At 45.8% G+C, this 18,882-nt stretch overlaps 1 protein-coding gene across 6 annotated transcripts; it reads left to right on the top strand.

The window, feature by feature from the left end:
• The first annotated feature begins 3,215 nt into the window (after positions 1–3,215).
• On the top strand, positions 3,216–18,882 carry CNBP (CCHC-type zinc finger nucleic acid binding protein). 6 transcript variants are annotated; one of them, XM_062200556.1, is made up of 5 exons: positions 3,216–3,365; positions 15,494–15,631; positions 15,760–15,822; positions 15,993–16,194; positions 17,784–18,882. In XM_062200556.1, the coding sequence occupies exons 2-5, from the start codon at positions 15,508–15,510 to the stop codon at positions 17,899–17,901; spliced, it is 507 nt and encodes a 168-aa protein (XP_062056540.1). In that variant the 5' UTR covers positions 3,216–3,365; positions 15,494–15,507; the 3' UTR covers positions 17,902–18,882. The 6 variants fall into 6 exon arrangements, with proteins under 6 accessions (XP_062056540.1, XP_062056538.1, XP_062056536.1 ...); XM_062200554.1 differs by having other exon boundaries at positions 3,217–3,365; positions 15,494–15,610; positions 15,730–15,822; XM_062200552.1 differs by having other exon boundaries at positions 3,217–3,365; positions 15,730–15,822.

Genomic DNA, 18,882 nt, shown 5'->3' with positions numbered 1-18,882 from the left:
CGTGGGTGCAGGGGCCCAAGGACTTGGGCCATCTTCTACTGCCTTCCCGGGCCACAGCAGAGAGCTGGATCAGAAGAGGAGCAGCCAAGTCTTGAACTGGCGCCCATATGGGATGCCGGCGCTTCAGGCTAGGGTGTTAACTCACTGCGTCACAGTGCCGGCTCCTTAGCTGATTGTTTTTTTTTTTTTTAAGATTTATTTATTTATTTGAAAGACAGAGTTAGAGAGAGGTAGAGGCAGAGAGAGAGAGAGAGATCTTCCATCTGCTGGTTCACTTCCCAGATGGCCATAACAGCTGGAGCTGGACTGATCCGAAGCCAGGAGCCAGGAGCTTCTTCTGGGTCTCCTATGTAGGGGCAGGGGCCCAAAGACTTGGGCCATCTTCCAGTGCTTTCCCAGGCCATAGCAGGGAGCTGGTTTGGAAGCAGAGCTGCCGGAACTTGAACTGGCACCCATATGGGATGCCAGCACTGCAGGCAGCAGCTTTACCCGCTACACCACAGAGCCAGCCCTCTTCAGCTGTTTTTTAAAGTTTTAATATTAGGAACATGCTGGGTCTACTGTCAGCAGCAAACACTTTATGCAGCATTACAGTAGAAATGGTAAACAAAAAAACACACTTTATGACTATTTGAACTTGTTCTCATGGTGTAGTGTGGATGCATCCAGGCTGGGCCTTGTGTAGGATTATTTTGTGCTTTTCTTTTTTTTTTTTTTTTTTTGACAGGCAGAGTGGACAGTGAGAGAGAGAGAGACAGAGAGAAAGGTCTTCCTTTTGCCGTTGGTTCACCCTCCAATGGCCGCCGCGGTAGCGCGCTGCGGCCGGCGCACCGCGCTGTTCCGATGGCAGGAGCCAGGTGCTTCTGGTCTCCCATGGGGTGCAGAGCCCAAACACTTGGGCTATCCTCCACTGCACTCCCTGGCCACAGCAGAGAGCTGGCCTGGAAGAGGGGCAACCGGGACAGGATCGGTGCCCCGACCGGGACTAGAACCCGGTGTGCCGGCGCCGCAAGGCGGAGGATTAGCCTGTTGAGCCACGGCGCCGGCCTATTTTGTGCTTTTCAAACTCAGTGTTAGAGCTTAAGAAGTTACTATTTTCTCTGCAATTGCTACTCTACGCCCTCCTTAAAGAGTCTATGAAGATTAATCAGATTAGGGAGGGGAAATCTATAAAGCTGTGAAAGCATTTTGGTAATAAGACCATATAAATACAAAATCTCATTTTATAACTGACAACTCCAGTGTTATAGGTCAGTACATGTACTGCTATGCATTTATTTAATCTGATTGGAAATGGAGCCTTTCCAAATTGGATTTTAAAACATTTTTACTTTACATTGTTTAGGATAAAAAAAGTTTAAAACAGCTTTAGTGGTTTTTTTTTTTTAGATTTATTTATTTACTTGAAAGTCTGAGTTATACACAGAAAGAGAAGGAGAGGCAGAGAAAGAGAGAGAGGTCTTCTATCCACTGGTTCACTCCCCAGTTGGCTGCAATGGCTGGAGCTGCGCTGATCCGCAGCCAGGAGCCAGGAGCTTCTTCCGGGTCTCCCATGTGGGAGCAGGGGCCCAAGGTCTTGAGCCATCTTGTACTGCTTTCCCAGGCCACAGCAGAGAGCTGAATCGGAAGTGGGGCAGCCAGGACTCAAACCGGAGGCCATATGGGATGCCGGCCCTGCAGGCAGCGGCTTTACCCACAGTGCCACAGCACCGGCCCCAGCTTTAGTTTTAAAGCCATATGTTCACTCTGATAACTGCTAGCCTTGACTGGCAGTGTTGAGCATCATCTGCCACTTGCCTCCCAGTGGTTGAGCATTAGTGATCTGAACCCAGGGTCAATTCCTGATGCTCAGCACAAGGGCTCTCGACCCCTCCTCACCAGCCTGATTCTACAAACCACAGCCTCGGAACCAGGAGGCGCAGAGCAGGGGCAACAGCAGATGCAGCATACACAGGCATCGGCAGAACGGCTGCTGCAAACAGACTGCTCAGCCCTCCTCTCAACAGCCCGGTGCACTTAACTTCAAAGGAATGAAAAGCCGCTTGGTGGGATCCAGGGACAACAGGGCGTGAGTGACAAACTGAGTACATCTTAAGACCCGTTAGAGGCCGGCGCCGTGGCTTAACAGGCTAATCCTCCGCCTTCCGGCGCCGGCACACCCGGTTCTAGTCCCGGTTGGGGCTCCGGATTCTCTCCCGGTTGCCCCTCTTCCAGGCCAGCTCTCTGCTATGGCCCGGGAAGGCAGTGGAGGATGGCCCAAGCCCTTGGGCCCTGCACCCGCATGGGAGACCAGGAGAAGCACCTGGCTCCTGGCTTCGGATCAGCGAGATGCGCTGGCCGCAGCGGCCATTGGAGGGTGAACCAGCGGCAAAAAGGAAGACCTTTCTCTCTGTCTCTCTCTCTCTCTCTCACTATCCACTCTGCCTGTCAAAAAAAGAAAAAAGACCTGTTAGAGCTGCAGAGATGTGGGCTTTGCCCATTCCCCCCACCACGTTTCTAATAAGAGCCATTCTAGAACAGTTCACTCCGTGTTGAAGTTTACACTGGGTGATGACAGCCGCCTCTGTTATCATCCTCAAGGTATCTATGGCCACCCACACCACCTCTTTTGGAGAAAATAAACCAGAAGCCGCTGGTGACCGTGACAGCCGCCCTCTCACCCGCTCAGGTCCCAGCGTGCTACACGGGTCACAGGGGGAATTGTGAGGCAGTGGCCCTCCAGTCCCTGCACCCCTTCACAGCTCCCCCCAGGCGCCAGGCCTTTACTTCGGCAGGAATTTTAGCGAAAGCCTAAACCGACCTCCGGGTCTGCGGCCTAGTACCACGGCCACTGTCCGTTCCAGGACTTCGGGCCCTGCTCTGATAGCCCAGCGCCTAGGGGGAGACTGAGAAGGGGAAAGAATTTCCCCGGGCCCCAGGCTAATCAAGATCCCCTCACCCAGCCCCAGCCCCTGGCATCCCTGGGCTCCAGCGGCCCGGCGGGGCGGGGCCCGGACTCTGAGAAGAGGCCCGGGGTGGGGCCCCGAGGCCAGGGGCCAGGGCCCAGGCGGGAAAGGCCGCGCGCGGGGCACGCCGGGAAGGGCCGCCGCGCGCTGTGGAAGGAGCCCGCCCCGCCCTGCGCCGCGCTCGGGATGGGCGGACCCTCCCCGCGGGAGGCTCTGATTGGTCGGTCGAGCCTCGCGCGCTGATTGGCCGTGTGGGCGAGGCGGAGGAGAGCCGTGCGCAGCGGCGTGTGTGGGGCCGTGTGCAGACCCGCGTGTGGCGCAGGCAAGGACCCTGAAAATAAACAGCCGCTAGCTCGCGAGCCGCCTTCTCCGGGCCTGCGTCCGAGTCTCCGCTGCTGCGGGCCCGCTCCGACGCCGAAGGTGAGAGCTGGGGAGGGTGGGCGCCGGGGCTGGCGCGAGCCGCGCCGTGGGCCGCGGGCCGAGGCAGGCGAAGAGGGTAGAGAGCGGTGGGGCGACGATGGCGGCCGCACTTCGGCCTGCGCTGCTGCTGCGTCAGGCGGGAAGCCCAGCTTCTGCCTCCGCGTCGGACTTGGGTTTCCGGCGCGCCGCGGCCTGGCGACCCTGCCGGCCCTCCTCCTGCCCCGAGACGCGGGGCTGCCGCGCGTCGGGACCCGCTCCAAGGCCAAGGCCGCACCCCAGGCCGCAGGCTTCCGGCGAGGGAGGCCCGACCCGTGCGCCCTTGGGCGCTGAGGCGTCGGGGGGCGCGGGGCCGAGGGCCGATTTGGCGGGAACTTCGTGGGGGAGGCCGTGGGGTGGGCACGGACCCTGGCGGCGGAGGAAGGGGGGTGGGGAGGGCTCGTGCGGGCCATGTGCCGGGGCGGTGGGCCTGCGGGCCATGTGCCAAGAGTTCTGGGCGCCTTCGAAACAGGCCCTTGAGGAAGTCCTTGTGTTAGGGGTGGCCGGACGTTCCGCTGGGAGACTGGGGGCCTTTGGAATTCATACTCTCCACAGCCGTTTCCCGAGCCTTGAATTTTTTCTTTTTTTAATGGTCATTTAAATTCTCTTTTTTTAAGTTGCCTGTTTCAGTCTGCCGTTGAAAAAGGGTAGGCTAGGACTCACTTTTCCTCTATCAGCGTGATTTAGTTTGCGGGGGCTTTTAAGAAACCTCGTTGTCAGAAAAGAAAAAAATCAGTTTGTCAACACCCCAGGACCATAGCAGCAGCAGTAGTCTTTGGATCGTTTCTTGGATTAATTAAGCGGATACGAATTACAAGTGAGACACGACGTTTAATTAGCCAGGCCCCATCTAGATTTTCCATAACGTGAAAACCTATTTTAGAACGGCATAATCGCCCGCATTTGGATTTGGGTGTTGATTTTATTATGGGTAAGGCTTCTGCTTGTTGCCACATGTTAGCCACATGGCCTCAGCCACGGAGCACTTGGAGAGGAAGTGACTACATCTGGTCTTGGGGGTCTTAAAGGATTGCTCAGTCGTCATCTGGGACTTCAGGTACCGGGTTTCAGGCAGTGATTCAGAAGGTGCCACGGAAGCGGTACAGTGAAGAAGCTAAGAGTCTGAATTTTTTTTGTCTTTTTGTAAAGTAAAGGAGCATTAATAAACACTCCCGCCTTGCTGCTGAATTACATTTTTTAAGAATAATTTTCCCCCGTTTCTGTTTGAGCCAATTTTGTCAGAGAGACAACCAATTAATCGTTGCATTTTGAGTTAATGTTTGAATTTAAACTAGCACCTTTTTTATTCGTTTCCTCAAACAGTGTAAATTGAGCATGAGACTTTGAGGATTTTAAAAAGGTGTATGGAATGTCGTCCCTGTTTCTTAGGCTTTTTTTCCATTCTATCAGTTTATAAAAAATACTTGTAAAGCATTCAAACTCCTATAAATCAGTTGAGCCTGATTCTTGTCTACGAATAGCTCAGCAGGTAGTGGTACATAAAAAAATAATGTATTAGAGTCTCAAAGGCTGAATTTAGGACTTGAAGTGTTTTCCAAATTGATTTACTCTTGGTAAGTTTTTTAATATGGTCATGCGTACCTACACCTACCTGCATTCCTCTCCTTAGAAATAAAGTTTTTCCCATAAACCAAAGGTCCACATTCCTTTTCATACTGATAACCAGAGGTAATGAATTTCGAACAGATGTTCAATGTAGTAACTGATTTTGAAAAGACTCAGTGAAAGACCAAGGATATTTAAGATGTAAATGAATTTTTTAACATGGTTTGTGACTGAGTTCTTAACTTTAAAATTCAGTAAAAAATGTGTGGCGCAAACATGGGAATGTGCCAGATGGGTGTTTAAAAGAGATGAGGCCACCTTTGGACTAAGCACTTGACCACAGAGAGATTGTGCTTTTTTCTCCCTGCAGAAATGAGAGTTAAACCGTGCTGGCTCTTTCCTCTTCCAGCCCCTGGTAGTAAGTGGAGAGCCTCTTTCTGTTCTGTGTTGGTAGAATCCCTGTTCTGGCAGTTTCAGTTGCTGCTGCAGTAAGGGAATGCCCCATTGAGAGATTCCAGCAGGCTCTGCGGCATTTTCATATTGTAGGGAGCTACTGGGATAATATAAAGCGTTTGATGGCAATGAAGGTTCGGGTTCTAAGTACAGGATTTTGTTAATTAGGAATATAAAAGTCTACAGCGATCACCTGGAGTGGCTCCTTAATTACAAATGGTGGGGATATTAACTATAGAAGGCAAATTGCCAGTGTTTGTGTGTCATGAAGGGAAAAAAAATCTTGGCCTAAAAATTCAAGAAAGGTGTATGGCAGAGTGAATATACTGTGAATGAATTCAGAGTCATGGCTGTAGATGAGCAGAGAGAAATACAGAAGGTAATTTTCATATTAAAACTCAAATGAACTTTTTTTTTTTTCACTTGCTAAACAGTGATACTCTTGTGTAGTATGTTTGAAAGAAGGAGTAAGTTTGGTGTCCTGTTAAAAATAACATTTTCATATACTTTATTCTAACCAAATCCTCTGGTGAGGATTTAGAGCTAGGCTGTTAAAATCCTGAGTCTGGTACTTTATGGCTGTACTGGCTTGGGTAAGTTGCTTGGTCTCAGATATTCATTGTCCTTATTAAAGTGGAGCAAGAACACATAACTTGTGTTGTAAGACATAGATATGTGTATTAATTCCTGACTCATAGTAGATATTCAGCTATTAAAACCCTTCAGAGATAAATGGATATAATTAACTAGGGAATAAATGCAGGAGCTTGGGTAACAGAATTAGTTCCAGTAATCTCTTCTCCATTATTCTGGTTAGAGTTCAGAAATGTGTCTTGCTTCCATTGAACCTGTACTTTTATTACAACAGGCTTCAGTACTGTGTTGGGAACACCAGACTGATTAATTTGTAGTATAATAATGAGTGAATGCGTTCAGAGGGTGCAGAAGTGTCACTTTGGGCTAAATGCAGGGATAATCCCGAGCTTGGGAGAGATAACTAGGATGTATGTCACACAAATGTGAATCTTTGTTGCCAGTTTGCCTTCACTGACATGAGTAATTGTACCAGACTGTTAATAAAGATTTACTTATATTTATTTGAAAGGCAGCATTGGAGACAGAAGGAGGTACAGAGCAAGATCTTCATCTGCTGGTTCACTCCCTCACTGACTGCAATAGCAGGGGCTGGGCCAGGCTGAAGCCAGGAGCTTCATCTCAGTCTCCCATATGGGACAGGGGCCCAAGGACTTGGGCCTTCTGCTGCTGCTTTACCAGTTGCACTAGCAGGGAGATGGACTGGAAGTAGAGCAGCCTGGAACAAACTGGCACCAAAACAGGATGCTGCCATTGCAGGTGGTGGCCCAACCCACCAAGCCATATCACCGGCCCCTGTACCAGACTTAAGACACAAAACCACCAGACCTCTTAAATCTAATAGTGTACAGAATATGGTCTAGACTAGTAACACTGGGGTTGGCGCTGTGGTGTAGCAGGGGTGCCAGTTTGTGTCCCAGCTGCTCCAGCTACAATTCAGCTCCCTGCTAGTGCACCAGGGAAAGCAGCAACTGCACCAACATGGGAGACATGGATGAAGCTCCTGGCTTGGACCTGGCCCAGACCTGGCCATTATGTCCATCTGGGAAGTCAGTCAGATGATGGGAGATTTCAGTCTCTCCGTATCTGTAACTCTGCCTTTCAAATAAATAAATCTTCCAAAAAACAAAGAAAAAACTAGTAACAACAGTTTCAAATCTCTATCCTAGAAAATAGATTGAATATAAGCAGCAACAGGAAAGCTAGGGATAATAGTAACCCTTGCAAAGCATGCATTTGAATTGGGCAGATGGCACTGTTTCATGGTTTCCCTGATAACCTCCTGGACACCAGGGACAGCTGGCATAAACACCTGGGCATTATCACCTCTTGAAGTATTGTTTGTGTCTGAAGTTTTTTTTCTATAATGTACATTTTTAAGATTTATTTATCCTAAAGTCAGAGTTACACAGAGAGTCTTCCATCTGATGGTTCACTCCCCAATTGGCCGCAACAGCCAGAGCTGTGCCGATCAGGAGCCAGGAGCTTTCTCCTGGTCTCCCATGGGGGTGCAGGGGCCCAAAATCTTGGGCCATCTTGTGCTGCTTTCCCAGGCCATAGCAGAGAGCTGGATCAGAAGTGGAGCAGCCGGGTCTCGAACTGGCGCCCATATGGGATGCCAGCGCTTCAGACCAGGGTGTTAACCCGCTGTGCTACAGCACTGGCCCCTGAAAATTTTACATATACAAATTGAAACGGAGAGTTGAAACTTGGAAGCATTTCTAGGGAGTGGGTATTTGGTGCCTTGGTTAAGCTGCTGCTTATGATGCCTGCATCACATATCCCAGTGGCTGGGATGGAGTCCCAACTCTACTTTGAATTCCAGCTTCTTGCTGAGGTGCACCCTGGGAGTTAACATGTGATGGCACAAGTAGTTGGGTCCCTGACACCAAGACCTTGTTGGAGTTCCTGGTCCCCTATTTCAGCCTTGCCAGGCCTTGGCTCTTGTGGGCATGAATGAACCAGCAGATGGAAGATTTCTCTTTTAATAAATTAAAAATAAATGCATCTGATTTCTGATAGTTGAAAACATGAATCACTTGAAAATCACCCACTTTTCTCTTAATCTCTTTGTCATTGTATTGAGGAAATGGGCTATAAAATGGGAGATATGAATTACTCTTTTAAAGATTTATTTTTTTTACTTGAGAGAGTTACAGACAGAAGGAGAGGTCTTGCATCCAATGATTCAGTCCCCAAATGGCCACAGCTGCCAGGCGTGGGCCCATCAGGAGCCTGGAGCCTCTTCTGGATCTCCCATACGCATGCAGGGGCTCAAGCACTTGGGCCATCCTCTGCTTCTTTCCCAGGCCATAGCAGGGAGCTGGTCTGGCAGTGTATCGGCTGGGACACCAACTGTCGCCCATATGGATGCTGGCACCGCAGGCTGATGCTCAACCTGTGCCAAGGTGGCTCCACTTTGACCTGCTGTGTAGGCATTGTAATGTGTTCTGTGTGTAAGCCAGTGGTCAAGCTGTTTTAAGTGTTTAATCCAGACTTACCCAAAATCTAATTATTTTACTGCTTTGTCAGGGTACATCATTGCAGTGTAGATTTTTTTTTTTTTTAATCAAAAGCAAGAGAATCTGTCCTCCTGCTGCCTGACAACAGTGAAAATACAGTCTTTTGGTGCTCCCCCGCCCCAGCCTTAAGTTACTATATGTGCAGCATTCCTTAAAATAGTACCAGCGTCTGATTGTGAATTCTTGGAGAAGATCCTGGGTGGCAAGTTAGGGGTCCTGGCCTGGCTGCTGGTTTAAGTGACCTCAGGTGAAAATGCCTCAGACATAGATGTACATTGTGTTAAATAATCTGAAATGTGCTTTCATTGCTTAACATTCAACAGCTTAGCTTTATTACAAATAGGAATCACAAAAAGAATATCTGAAAGTAGAAGTTAACTCTGTCATGCTTTGTTTTCTGGTTGTTTTTTTTTTTTTTTCCCAGTTGTATTGGGACTGTTTTTAGGGAACTGGATCCTAAAACTTAATTTGCACAGAATCTGACCTATGATTTCCCAAAGCTGGGAGTTTCAGAGAGTGATTAGCGTTACTCCTTAATGAGTATGTATTTGAAAATATATTGTTAACTTTGATGTGTCTTGCTTTCATGATTGCTTAATTCTTGTGAGTGATAGCAAGAACTTGGAGTGCTTTTTTGTACTTAAATTGGATTGAATCCATACAAGATACATAGTTTCATTCAGCAAATAACTATAAACATCCCCCACCAGCAATTAAAATACCGAGCTTATAACTGCTGCTGAAAGGATAACTATATAGAGAATTGTGATAGTTCAAAGGTAAATTATTTGGGCTTTGCCCTCAAGGAACATGATAAAAGTCTGTATGGTAATTCCACCAGACAGATACTACCAAAGTGTCACGAGTTTTAACAGGAAGAATAGTTTCAGACTGGAATATATGGCCAGAGTTGGCATTTGAGTTGGTCCTTGAAGGCTGACAAGGTGTGACAGGTGGAGAGTGAGGACAAGAGGACATGCAGTGAAATTACAGCCTTCCAGCCGGGAGCTGTCCCAGACATTGAGAATAATAGAGTCAACTTTATCAGCTTGGCCTCCCTTTAATTTCCTTAGGAATAACATGAAATTCTCTAAAGACTTTTTTTTTTTTTTTTTTTTTTTTTTTGGGACAGGCAGAGTGGACAGAGATAAAGAGAAAGGTCTTCCTTTTTGCCTTTGGTTCACTCTCCAATGGCCGCTGCGGCCGGCGCATCGCGCTGATCCAAAGCCAGGAGCCAGATGCTTCTCCTGGTCTCCCATGCGGGTGCAGGGCCCAAGGATCTGGGCCATCCTCCACTGCACTCCCGGGCCACAGCAGAGAGCTGGCCTGGAAGAGGGGCAACTGGGACTAGAACCCAGGGTGCCAGCGCCGCAGGCGGAGGATTAGCCTATTGAGCCACCGCACCGGCCTAAAGACATTTTTTAACAAGATAAAATAATACTTCTTTTGTTTTGTTTTAAAAGATGTATTTATTTGAAAGGCAGAGTTACAGAGAGAGAGATCTTGTATCTGCTGGTTCACTCCCCAAATGCCGCAACAGCTGAACTGGGCCAGTTTGAAGCCAGGAGCTTCTTCCAGGTCTCATGTAGGCGCCGGAGGCCCAAGCACTTGGGCCATCCTGTGCTGCTTTCCTAGGTGCATTAACAAGGAGTTGAACCAGAAATAGAGCAGCCAGGACTCTTAGCCAGTGTCCATACGGGATGCCCTTGTCACAGACAGTTGCTTTACTTGCTACACAACAACTTGGGCCCCAGTGACATCCCATTTTAAAAACAATAATGTAAACAAAGGTACATGATAATCATACTTTACAGACTTTCTCAGAATGTTTTACAGATATGTGGAGTATTTACAAATGCTGTTCACCATGTAGTAAAGATTGGTTGGAATTTTCCCTGCGCTTACTCCTCAGTAAATAAGTGTATTGGTATTATGTAGACATTTTTAAGAAATAGGGAAAGGCAATTTTCCTAAAATTATTTTTAACATTTGGGAATATAGAAATGAGATATAGTTTTGAGATAAACATAAAAGGGGGGCTGGCACTGTGGCGCATCAGGTTAAAGCCCTGGCCCACAGTGCTGGAATCCCATGTGGGCACTGGTTCAAGTCCTGGCTGCTCCACTTCCAATCCAGCTCTGCTATGGCCTGGGGAAGCAGTAGAAGATGGCCCAAGTTCTGTGGACCCTGCACCATTGTAGGAGACCTGGAAGAAGCTCTGGGCTCCTGGCTTCGGATCAGCTCAGCTCTGGCCGTTGTGGTCATCTGGGGAGTGCACCAGCAGATGGAACACTCTATAGCGCTGGCTCTACCTCTCTGTAACTCTTTCAAATAAATAAAAATAAATCTTTAAAAAAGTGAACATAAGAATGCCTAATTTAATATTTTAAAGCACCATTCAGTTAAAGCGTTTACATTCACTATAAAAAATGTTGCAAGAGATCTAACACTAATTGCTGTTATGCAGATTGCATGTTGGGTAGTGAAGACCTTAGTAAATACATTTATATGTAAGATGAATGTTAGAATGGGGATCTGCCTCCTATGATAAGTAGTATGCTTCTGAAATAATGGACTATACATGGGCTTAATGTTACTAAAGAGCCAAGTCTATCACAAGGGACCAGTTATTAGGAAATGTAGACCTGCTGTGTGACTGGATTGGCTAAATGGAGAAAGCAGATATACCAGTTACTTAAATCCACTGGAAAGACCTCTTTAAAAATCATGTACCATATGTCAGTGGTTTTGTTTTACTTAGGTTTAGTCCTTTTTTTTTTTTTTTTTTTTTTTTGACAGGCAGAGTGGACAGTGAGAGAAAGGGAGAAAGGTCTTCCTTTTGCCATTGGTTCACCCTCCAATGGCCGCCGCGGTAGCGCGCTGCGGCCGGCGTACCGCACTGATCTGATGGCAGGAGCCAGGTGCTTCTCCTTGTCTCCCATGCAGGTGCAGGGCCCAAGCACTTGGGCCATCTCCACTGCACTCCCTGGCCACAGCAGAGAGCTGGCCTGGAAGAGGGGCAACCGGGACAGGATCGGTGCCCCGACCGGGACTAGAATCTGGTGTGCCGGCACCGCTAGGCGGAGGATTAGCTTAGTGAGCCGCGGCGCCAGCTTAGTCCTAATTTATTTTAATGAACAGTTCTTTTAAAATTTATTTATTTGAAGGCAGAGTTACAGAGAGGGAGGGGCAGAGAAGTCTAACATCTGCAGGTTCACTCCCTAGATGCTGCAACCTCTGGAGCCACTCTGATCCAGAGCCAGGCGCTTCTTCCAGGTCTCCCAGGTGGGTGCAGAGGCCCAAGGACTTGGGCCATGTTCCACTTTCCTAGGCCATAGCAGAGAGCTGGATTGGAAGTGGAGCAGCCAGGACTCAAAACCAGTGCCCATGTGGAATGCTGGCATTCCAGCCAGCAGCTTTACCTGCTATGCCAGGTATAATGGTGCTTTCCCTGAATAATTCATACTGAAATAACTTTGTAACCAATTTTTGGTTGAGTATTAGAATAAAAGAAATAGAGCTTAATATTTAAAGTTACTTTAAATAGTTGGCTTTCTGTAAGTATTCTCATTTCCCTCCCTGAATATACTTTGGCTTTGAATCTAGAAATAAGACACAGTGAGGAAAGAAACAGTTAACAGTTGGTTAACAGTTGTTGAGTGGTTACATTTTTTGAGTTGATATTTCTTTCCCAAAAGTAAACCTGAAAACTAAACTTTCTTACTGATATTTGATGATTCATTGACAAGGTGAGGCTCTTTGATCTGAAAAGCTCCCAAATCCAAAGTTTTTTGAGCACTGACATGATGACATGAGTAGAACGTTGAGTCATGAAACTTTTTCATGCACAAAACTATTCAAATTGTATAAAATCACCATTAGGCTATGTGTGTAAGGCATATATGAAACCTAAGATAATTGGCATGCTCAGACTTGGGACTCATCTCTAAGATAGCTCATATATGCAAACATTCTTTTTATTTATTTATTTGAAAGAGTTACACAGAGAGGAGGAGAGGCAGAGCAGTCTTCCATCTGCTGGTTTACTGGAGTTGCGCTGATTGGAAGCTAGGAGCCAGGAGCTTCTTGGTGTCCCACATGAGTGCAGGGGCCCAAGGCTTTGGACCATCTTCTGTTTTCCCAGGCCACAGCAGAGAGCTGGATTGGAAGTGGAGCAGCACGTGGCAGCTTTACCTCTGCGCCACCATGTCATCCCCATATATGCAAACATTCTAATCCAAAACACTTTTGGTCTTTCTTGGGCATTTTAGGTAAAGGGTACTTAATATACATGTTTTTTCCTTTTCCAGTTATGAAACAAGCAGGTTTTTTTTTTTTTTTTTGAAAGGCAGAGGTAGAGAGAGAGGTATCTTCCATCTGCTGGTTCACTCCCTAAATGGCCCCAATGGTGGGGCCTGGAGCTTCTTCCACATCTCCATTTTGGGTGCAGGGGCTCAAGCACTTGGGCCATTTTCAACTGCTTTCCCAGGGTATAGCAGAGAGCTGGATTGAAAGTAGAGCAGCAGGTTTCTCTCTGTCTCTCTCACTATCCACTCTGCCTGTCAAAATAAATAAATAAATAAATAAAAATTTTTTAAAAAAGTAGAGCAGCAGAGACTTGAACCTGTACCCCTATGGGATGCCAACACTACAGGCAGTGGCTTTTACCCACTACACCACAGCACTGGCCCCACAAACAAGTCTTTGTGAAGCATTGTGAAGGGACTTAATGACTGGTTTCTTCTGACAAGCAGTGTCTATTATACCTATGGATCCACAAATATGCTGTGCAGCTAAAATGTTAGATTCCTGTCAATCAGATTGCAGAGAATTTGGGATAGTTGAGTACTGAGTTCTTTAGAATATTTGAGAATGGAAGCATTTTGAAACTAAAAACTTAAGCTTAATTATTGCTGCATGTTGCAGTTACTGACACCGAGAGATAAAAAAGATTCATGTATTTGAAAGGGTTAAGAGAAAGAGGAAGAGACAGCTCTTTCTACTGGTTCACTTCCTAAATGGCCACAATGGCCAGCACTGGGCCAGGCTGAAGCCAGGAATTTTATACAGGTCTACCACATGGGTGGCAGGGGCCCAACACACCTGGGACATCTTCCACTGCTTTTCTTATGCCATTCACAGGGAGCTGGATTGGAAGTGGAGCAAGCAGGACACTAACTGGGACACGTTAGGGATGTTGGTGTTTTGTGTATTGGTTTTACTTGCTACACTACAATGCCAGCCCCAAGAAGATATTTTAAAAACCTTATGTGTTGGGGCAGCACTGTGACATAGCAGGTAAAGCCATTGCCTGCAGTGCCAGCATCTCATATGGTTGCCAGTTCAAGACCTGGCTGCTCCACTTCTGATCTAGCTCTCTGCTATGGTCTGGGAAAGCAGTAGGAAAAGGCCCAAGTCCTTGGGCCCCTGCATCTGCGTGGGAGACCCAGAAGAAGCTCCTGGCTTTGGAGAAAGCAGTAGTAGATGACCCAAGCGCTTGGGTTCCTGCACCCATGTGGGAGACCCAGAAGATCCTGGCTCCTGGCTTCGGATTGGCTCAGCCCTGGCTGTTGTGGCCATTTGTGGAGTGAACCAGTGGCTGGAAGACCTTTGTCTCTCATCTCACTGTTTATAACTCTTCCTCTCAAATAAATAAAACCTTAAAAAAAAAAAAAAACCTTATGTGTCATAGTGACAGTAGAATTAAGGGTAAAAATATTCAGATAGGGAAATATGGAAATATTAAATTGCTTCCCATTTCATTCTGTGCTATTCTAGGAATAGCCTTTGTCTATTTTTAGATTGTTACATAAGTACAACATACATTTGCTTTAGTTTTATTTTGAAATACTTAGTTACGGAGTCTGTTATGGCATTGCAGATATCTTTGTTTTAATGTAAAATTATGTTACAGAATTCACTTGGAAAGAGAAGATGAGAAAATACAATTTTTTTCTTCTGTTTAACTATGGTGTACGTCATTTTTTCCCCAATATTTTTTAGTATACCTGTAGGATAGATATAAAATTTATATATATGTGTGTATATATATATGTATATATATGTATATATATATGTATATATATTCTCTGAAAACTGGATGATCTCTCAACTGCTGATTTACTCCTTAAATATGTGCAGTAGCTGGGGTTAGGCCAGGCCAAAGCCAGGAGCTGGGAACTCAGTCTCCCACATAGGCTGCAAGGACCCAAGTATTTGAGCCATCACCTGCTACCTCCCAGGATACACATAGAGTAGGAAACTGAAATTGAGAGTGGAGCTGGAATTCAAACCGAGGCACTCAGATAGGAGATGTAGGTATCCCAAGCTGGGTGTGTGTCAGCCACATTCCCTGCCCCTCCAGCCAACCCTTGAATTTCTTGCAGCTTGTCTGCTCTAAAACTGTCTCACTTGAGGCAAGTGCTGTGGTATGAATAGATATGGTTTTAAGTGTTAAGGTTACACAGATTATTTAATTCCATCAATCACCTTCTGGATCTGTACAACTCCCATTAATTTGGGTTATTCCAATTTTGTAACCAGTACATGACTTTAGTTTCCCAAAATGAAACCATGTAGCTCATAACCATGAGTGTCTAATTAGTTGTACTTGGAATTGGGTGTTAGCTACTGTTTTTTTTTTTTTTTTTTTTTAATTTATTTATTTGAAAGGCTGTGTGTATGTGTTGCTGGCTCACGAGCACAACAGAAAGATCTTCCATCCACTGGTTCACTCACCAAATGGCTACAATGGCCAGGCTGAAGCCTACTTCATATGTTGGATTATTTTACAGTTTGCTTTTTACTTTAATGTTTTAAATAGATGTTTAATTTCCTATCTAGTATAGTAGCTAGTTACTTCATCTGAGAATAATTTTTCAAAAATGCACTTCTAATGGAATTAAAGCTAGAAATAATCTCAAGTGGTTTAATGTTGTTATTTTTAATATTTTAAAGATCTAACTGCAGCCATGAGCAGCAATGAGTGCTTCAAGTGTGGACGATCTGGCCACTGGGCCCGGGAATGCCCTACTGGTGGAGGCCGTGGTCGTGGAATGAGAAGCCGCGGCAGAGGTGGTTTTACCTCGGATAGAGGTATTTTTGTCGAATAAGAAATTTTGAAATATATCAGTATTTATTAGTATCAAGACTGGTCTAATTAGCCAAATTCTCTTTGTTTTTGCTTAAAATAGGTTTCCAGTTTGTTTCCTCATCTCTTCCAGACATCTGTTACCGCTGTGGTGAGTCTGGCCATCTTGCCAAGGATTGTGATCTTCAGGAGGATGGTAAGTATTTAACACTTCCTTTCATATCCCTCTAGAATTTGGAGAGATGAGCTTTTGTACTGCATATAGCATTGGAAGAGATTTTCCACCTTTGAAGTTTTGTGTTGTGGTTTAAAGTGTAACTTGATAAAGGTTTTATAGTCTTGGTCTGCTTCTTTTCCTTATTGTTGAAGCCTGCTATAACTGCGGTAGAGGTGGCCACATTGCCAAGGACTGCAAGGAGCCCAAGAGAGAGCGAGAGCAATGCTGCTACAACTGTGGCAAACCAGGCCATCTGGCTCGTGACTGTGACCATGCCGATGAGCAGAAGTGCTATTCTTGTGGAGAATTTGGACACATTCAAAAAGACTGCACCAAGGTGAAGTGCTATAGGTAAGTTGGAATCTCGGTAGAGGAAAACTGCAAATATTTTTCTAGGGTTGGATTAGCTATGAATAAGTAGGTGGATTTAGTAGATCAGTACTTTTAGTGAAAGCTGTGGCCAGATGAAACCAGTGTTTGGTATACATCCAGCATCCTATCTGTATCAGTCCATAATTTGCCATGGTAGCTTGTTTATGGCACCTACCTGGACATTTTATGATTATGGAATTTCTTTTTTTATTTATTTTATTTTTTTGACAGGCAGAGTGGAGAGAGAGACAGAGAGAAAGGTCTTCCTTTACCATTGGTTTACCCTCCAATGGCCACTGCGGCTGGCGCACTGCAGTTGGTGCACCGCGCTGATCAAAGCCAGGAGCCAGGTGCTTCTCCTGGTCTCCCATGCGGGTGCAGGGCCCAAGCACTTGGGCCATCCTCCACTGCACTCCCGGGCCACAGCAAAGAGCTAGCCTGGAAGAGGGGCAACTGGGACTAGAACTCGGTGTGCCGGTGCTGCAGGCGCAGGATTAGCCTATTGAGCCGTGGTGCCGGCCGGGGAATTTCTTAATATTTAAACTATGAGTGTTACCGTTGTTTGAATCCTCTAGGGAATTGGATAAAGCTATATAATTCATATACATTGATGTTTTGTCATGTAACAAGAAATATCTGAGTTGACATACAGTACGGTGTACATATATATAACGTTCACTTTGGTAGCCCATGAAAATTTAAGAGTCTGTGTAGATCATCTTAGCTTGCGCTTTGGTGCTGATTTCTTTTTTTTTTTTTTTTTTGACAGGCAGGGTGGATAGTGAGAGAGAGAGACAGAGAGAAAGGTCTTCCTTTTTGCCGTTGGTTCACCCTCCAACGGCTGCCGCATCTCGCTGATCCAAAGCCAGGAGCCAGGTGCTTCTCCTGGTCTCCCATGCGGGTGCAGGGCCCAAGGACTTGGGCCATCCTCCACTGCCTTCCCGGGCCATAGCAGAGAGCTGGCCTGGAAGAGGGGCAACCGGGATAGAATCCGGCGCTCCAACTGGGACTAGAACCCAGTGTGCCGGCGCCACAAGGCGGAGGATTAGCCTGTTAAGCCACGGCGCCGGCCCTGGTACTGATTCCTTATGGCAAGAATTTTTTTTTAAGATTATTTATGTATTCGAAAGGCAGAGATAGAAAAGTCTTCCCTCTGTTGGTTCACTCCCCAAATGGTCAATAACTGGAGCTGGTCCAATCCAAAGCAAGGGGCCCAAGGACTTGGACTGTCTTCTGCTTTCCCAGGCCATAGCAGAGAGCTGGGTCAGAAGTGGAGCACCTGGGGCTATAGCCAGCACGCTGGTGGGATGCTGGCATTGCAGGTCTCAGCTTTACCCACTATGCCACAGCGTCAGCCCCAAGAAATTTTAATTCTATAACTTAAACTGTCTAATTAGCTCTATTTAAATCTTCTTTTGCCTTAGTTTATTGACAGTCTGTTATTGTGTTGAAAAATGTATTGTTTAGCTTGTTGATGGCTTTTTGTTCTGCATTGGATTTTGGTTTAGTGGATTTTTGGATTTTGCTTTCGGAACATCATAGTGAAGACTTTCTAATTTCCTTTTTAGGTGTGGTGAAACTGGTCATGTAGCCATCAACTGCAGCAAGACAAGTGAAGTCAACTGTTACCGCTGCGGCGAGTCAGGGCACCTTGCACGGGAATGCACGATCGAGGCTACAGCCTAATTATTTTCCTTTGTCGCCCCTCCTTTTTCTGATTGATGGTTGTATTATTTTCTCTGAATCCTCTTCACTGGCCAAAGGTTGGCAGATAGAGGCTACTCCCAGGCCAGTGAGCTTTACTTGCCGTGTAAAAGGAGGAAAGGGGTGGAAAAAAAAAAACGACTTTCTGCATTTAACTACAAAAAAAAGTTTATGTTTAGTTTGGTAGAGGTGTTATGTATAATGCTTTGTTAAAGAACCCCCTTTCCGCGCCACTGGTGAATAGGGATTGATGAATGGGAAAAGTCGAGTCAGACCAGTAAGCCCGTTCTGGGCTTCTTGAATATATTCCCATGTAGGAGGTAAAACCAATTCTGGAAGTGTCTGTGAACTTCCATAAATAACTTTAATTTTAGCATAATGATGGCCTTGGATTGTCTGACCTCAGTAGCTATTAAATAACATCAAGTAACATCTGTATCAGGCCCTCATAGAACATACAGTTGAGTGGGAGTAAACAAAATAAAAAGACAGACATGCGTGTTAGTGGCTATGCGAGAGAAATCGAGATAAAAGCCTAAACAGGAACAACTTCATCACAGCGTTGATGCTGAACATACAGATGATGATGGCAAAGGTTTAGAACACATTTTTTCAAAGACTAAATCTAAAACCCAGAGTAAACATCGATGCTCAGAGTTAGCATAATTTGGAGCTATTCAGGAATTGCAGAGAAATGCATTTTCACAGAAATCAAGATGTTATTTTTGTATACTATATCACTTAGACAACTGTGTTTCATTTGCTGTAATCAGTTTTTAAAAGTCAGATGGAAAAAGCAACTGAAGTCTTAGAAAATAGAAATGTAATTTTAAACTATTCCAATAAAGCTGGAGGAGGAAGGGGAGTTTGACTAAAGTTCTTTTTGTTTGTTTCAGATTTTCATTAATGTACATAGTGCAAAATGCCATATTAAAGAGGGGATTGTGGAGGACTGAAAGCTGA

Source organism: Lepus europaeus, chromosome 9 (genome assembly GCF_033115175.1).
Source record: "Lepus europaeus isolate LE1 chromosome 9, mLepTim1.pri, whole genome shotgun sequence".
In the NCBI taxonomy this organism is placed as follows: Eukaryota; Metazoa; Chordata; class Mammalia; order Lagomorpha; family Leporidae; genus Lepus; species Lepus europaeus.
Note: the sequence above shows the minus strand (reverse complement) of the source record. Positions and strands in the feature narration are given on the sequence as shown.

Bases quoted from the DNA above. Each gene is read 5' to 3' on its own strand.
- CNBP (XM_062200552.1), top strand. From the start codon at position 15,508: ATGAGCAGCAATGAGTGCTTCAAGTGTGGACGATCTGGCCACTGGGCC. The intron at 15,632-15,729 runs GTATTTTTGTCG...TGCTTAAAATAG, and splicing joins TGGTTTTACCTCGGATAGAG to GTTTCCAGTTTGTTTCCTCA. The intron at 16,195-17,783 runs GTAAGTTGGAAT...TTTCCTTTTTAG, and splicing joins ACCAAGGTGAAGTGCTATAG to GTGTGGTGAAACTGGTCATG.